General features: G+C 39.3%; 1 protein-coding gene across 1 annotated transcript; it reads left to right on the plus strand.

Moving 5' to 3' along the window:
- The first annotated feature begins 244 nt into the window (after positions 1 to 244).
- Act57B (Actin 57B) lies at positions 245 to 1731 on the plus strand. Its single transcript, XM_085943114.1, has one exon. The coding sequence runs from the start codon at positions 319 to 321 to the stop codon at positions 1447 to 1449; it is 1131 nt and encodes a 376-aa protein (XP_085799240.1). The 5' UTR covers positions 245 to 318; the 3' UTR covers positions 1450 to 1731.
- The last annotated feature ends 1880 nt before the right edge of the window (positions 1732 to 3611 follow it).

The following is a 3611-nucleotide window of genomic DNA, read 5'->3' on the forward strand; positions in this document are numbered from 1 at the left end:
GGTTGTGATTGATTGGCTTATAGGGTGTAGTATTGTCAGGCAGGTTGTAGGGTGCAAGATGCATTTTCCCATTGCATCTGCGGCAGAAGAGGTTCGGAGAGCGGCACGAGCGATCTCCTTTAAAGGCATCAAACAGCGGTCGGGCCGCCGCGATATTAATAGTGTTCGGGCGGGGGGCGGTGTCGCGGCGAGTTCGGAGAGGGGCCACCCGCGACTATAAGAACCCCGGACCGGCCCATACCGTGACACTCGCAGCTCCCGCTCGACCCGAGTCAAGTCAGTTTTCTTCCGTGACAAGTCAATCCCCAACCGGCAACCATGTGCGACGATGATGTTGCGGCGTTAGTAGTGGACAATGGCTCCGGTATGTGCAAAGCCGGTTTCGCCGGAGATGACGCACCCCGCGCCGTCTTCCCATCCATCGTCGGCAGGCCCCGTCATCAGGGAGTCATGGTCGGCATGGGACAGAAGGACTCATACGTAGGAGATGAGGCCCAGTCCAAGAGGGGTATCCTCACCCTGAAGTACCCCATTGAGCACGGTATCATCACCAACTGGGATGATATGGAGAAGATCTGGCATCACACCTTCTACAACGAGCTGCGAGTGGCTCCAGAGGAACACCCCGTCCTCCTCACTGAGGCTCCCCTCAACCCCAAAGCCAACAGGGAAAAGATGACCCAGATCATGTTTGAGACCTTCAACTCACCCGCCATGTATGTTGCCATCCAGGCTGTGCTCTCCCTGTACGCTTCCGGTCGTACCACCGGTATCGTCTTGGATTCCGGAGATGGTGTCTCTCACACCGTCCCCATCTATGAAGGTTATGCCCTCCCCCATGCCATCCTCCGTTTGGACTTGGCTGGCCGTGACTTGACCGACTACCTCATGAAGATCCTCACCGAGAGGGGTTACTCTTTCACCACCACCGCTGAGAGGGAAATCGTTCGTGACATCAAGGAGAAACTCTGCTATGTCGCCCTCGACTTCGAGCAGGAAATGGCCACCGCTGCCGCTTCCACCTCTCTGGAGAAGTCCTATGAACTTCCTGACGGACAGGTCATCACCATCGGTAACGAGAGGTTCCGTTGCCCAGAAGCCCTCTTCCAGCCCTCATTCTTGGGAATGGAATCTTGCGGAATTCACGAGACCGTGTACAACTCCATCATGAAGTGCGACGTTGATATCCGTAAGGACTTGTACGCCAACACTGTCATGTCCGGAGGAACCACCATGTACCCCGGTATTGCTGATCGTATGCAGAAGGAAATCACCGCCCTCGCTCCCTCAACCATCAAGATCAAGATCATCGCTCCCCCAGAAAGGAAATACTCCGTCTGGATCGGAGGATCAATCCTTGCTTCCCTGTCTACCTTCCAGCAGATGTGGATCTCCAAGGAGGAATACGACGAATCCGGCCCTGGAATCGTCCACCGCAAGTGCTTCTAAGCGAGTCATTCACCACCTTGACCGTCATCATCATCATTATGGCCGCATCCCATCTCGCGGCTAGCACCCTGATAGGTGCAACCTGTTATACATATTAATTTCATACACTTGTTACATTTTATAGAAACTACGACCTGACATCGATTTACATTGTATAATTTATAAATAAATTTTAATTCTAATTTTTATATTGGACCTTAATGGGTCCGATGAAATACTGTATTTAAATAAATAAACCTTTATTTATTTATTTTTAATTACATTTCTTTCTTTCAATTCATACTTATGCCTTTGTCTTACCTACCCTTACCCATCCTATATCCTACCCTTCTACACACATTCTCAATGAACACTTTGAAAAAATAAATTCAAACCATACACCAAATATGCATACAACCTAAAACAAACTGAAACTTCAATAATTTAAATCACACATAAACAACAGTATCAAACAACATATTATTATAGCAATATGTATACCAACATACTCACACTATGGAATATTTCTATCCAACAGTAAATTCAACATACTGCTAAAATAATATCACACAGACATTGTGAAATCTGATATTGCCGTCTTATAATATTTGTATGGATAGCTGAGCTATTTCATTCTTCCCGCATTCCGACCGGAATATACCGGGAATATTTTTCAGTCTACCAAGCGCACTCATACACTCACACTAGAGTTATAAACATAACTCAGGGATATGGCCCGAAAAGTACGCAAGCCGTTGGTACGACGTGGGGTATCCAAGAATAGATATCTCGATTTTTAGTGGCTGGGCCATCCGCAGCCAACCATTTTTACACTTTTGACCTATTTTCTAATCGATCATTTATTTTTGCGAAGTCTTAGAATATTTTTTCCGCAATGTAAAATAATAATAGTAGATACCTACACCTAACTTTCTCGCATACATATATTGATAATATAACACGGGACAGTAGGACATTTTCAATTAAAGATACACGCCTCACCTTCATTCATAAAAACTTAATTTTAATTTAAATTTTCAATTAATATGACTTTAATTTTTTTTAGTACAATGAAAATAATATATTAAACATTTTTCAGAAATAAGATAGTGCATTGCACTATAAATTAAATTGACGTTGGTAAATTACTTTTAAACTTTTACTTTCTTTCAAAAGTAAGTTTAACTTTAAAAAAAAATAATCGGACTTCTTCTTAAACCTTAACTTAACCTTCTCGCATACATACAGGGACTATACAACACGGGACAGTGGGACATTTAATTAAAGATACACATCTCACTTTCATTCAGGAAATTTTAATTTAATTTAAATTTTCAATTAATATGACATCGATTATTTTTTTAGTTTTTTTGGTAATTTTTTAGTATGATGCAAATATATTTAATATTTTTCAGACACAAGTTAATGCTTTAAACTTTGAATAAATTGCGAATTTAACTCTTACTTTCTTTCAAAAATAAGCTTAACTTAAAAAAAAAATAAGCTGATTTCTTCATAAACCTTTTGTTTTTTGCATTGATAAAAATTAAACTAATTTTTCCACTCTACTTTCATTGTATTCTCGTTTTTTTTTTGGCTTACTCTTCTATTATCGAGGTTTCTTAACCATTTTCTGTTTAGTTTTTCCTACTTTTTGCATTTGGCATTGTAATAAAATATAATGCTAACGACAAAAAACTGTTTTCGGTGTTAATGTTACACATGTTTTTAGTATGAACACTGATTTTGAAATTGATTTTTCTACGGGATTGAATGCTATTAGGTTCTTCTATACAAAACATTATCATTTTTTTTTTCTTTAAATTCTGGCATCCATAACTCATTTTTATCAAGTAGTAGTGGAAAAAGTTCACTTTGAAAATACACTCCTCATATTTAAGATATCTTTCTTCATCTTGTCTTTTTTATAAAAAAAACAATCAAATTCACTTAACGTTTTGACAGACAAACACATAATATTGATTGTATAAACATTAAACAACTAATAATAATTGTCAACAATTATTTTATTTTACCCAAAGGAATTCATGGAAAATATTGTAATAGTACAAAGAGTTGGCATTATTATCTAAATAACTTGCTAAAAATCTTACATTAAGCCACAAAATCTCCATTAAAAACTAATTAAATCACACGATAAAAATACCAATCGTGTATGTAAT

Source organism: Rhyacophila brunnea, unplaced genomic scaffold (assembly GCF_057557595.1).
Source record: "Rhyacophila brunnea isolate RB1 unplaced genomic scaffold, BYU_Rbru_1.0 scaffold_15, whole genome shotgun sequence".
Taxonomy (NCBI): domain Eukaryota; kingdom Metazoa; phylum Arthropoda; class Insecta; order Trichoptera; family Rhyacophilidae; genus Rhyacophila; species Rhyacophila brunnea.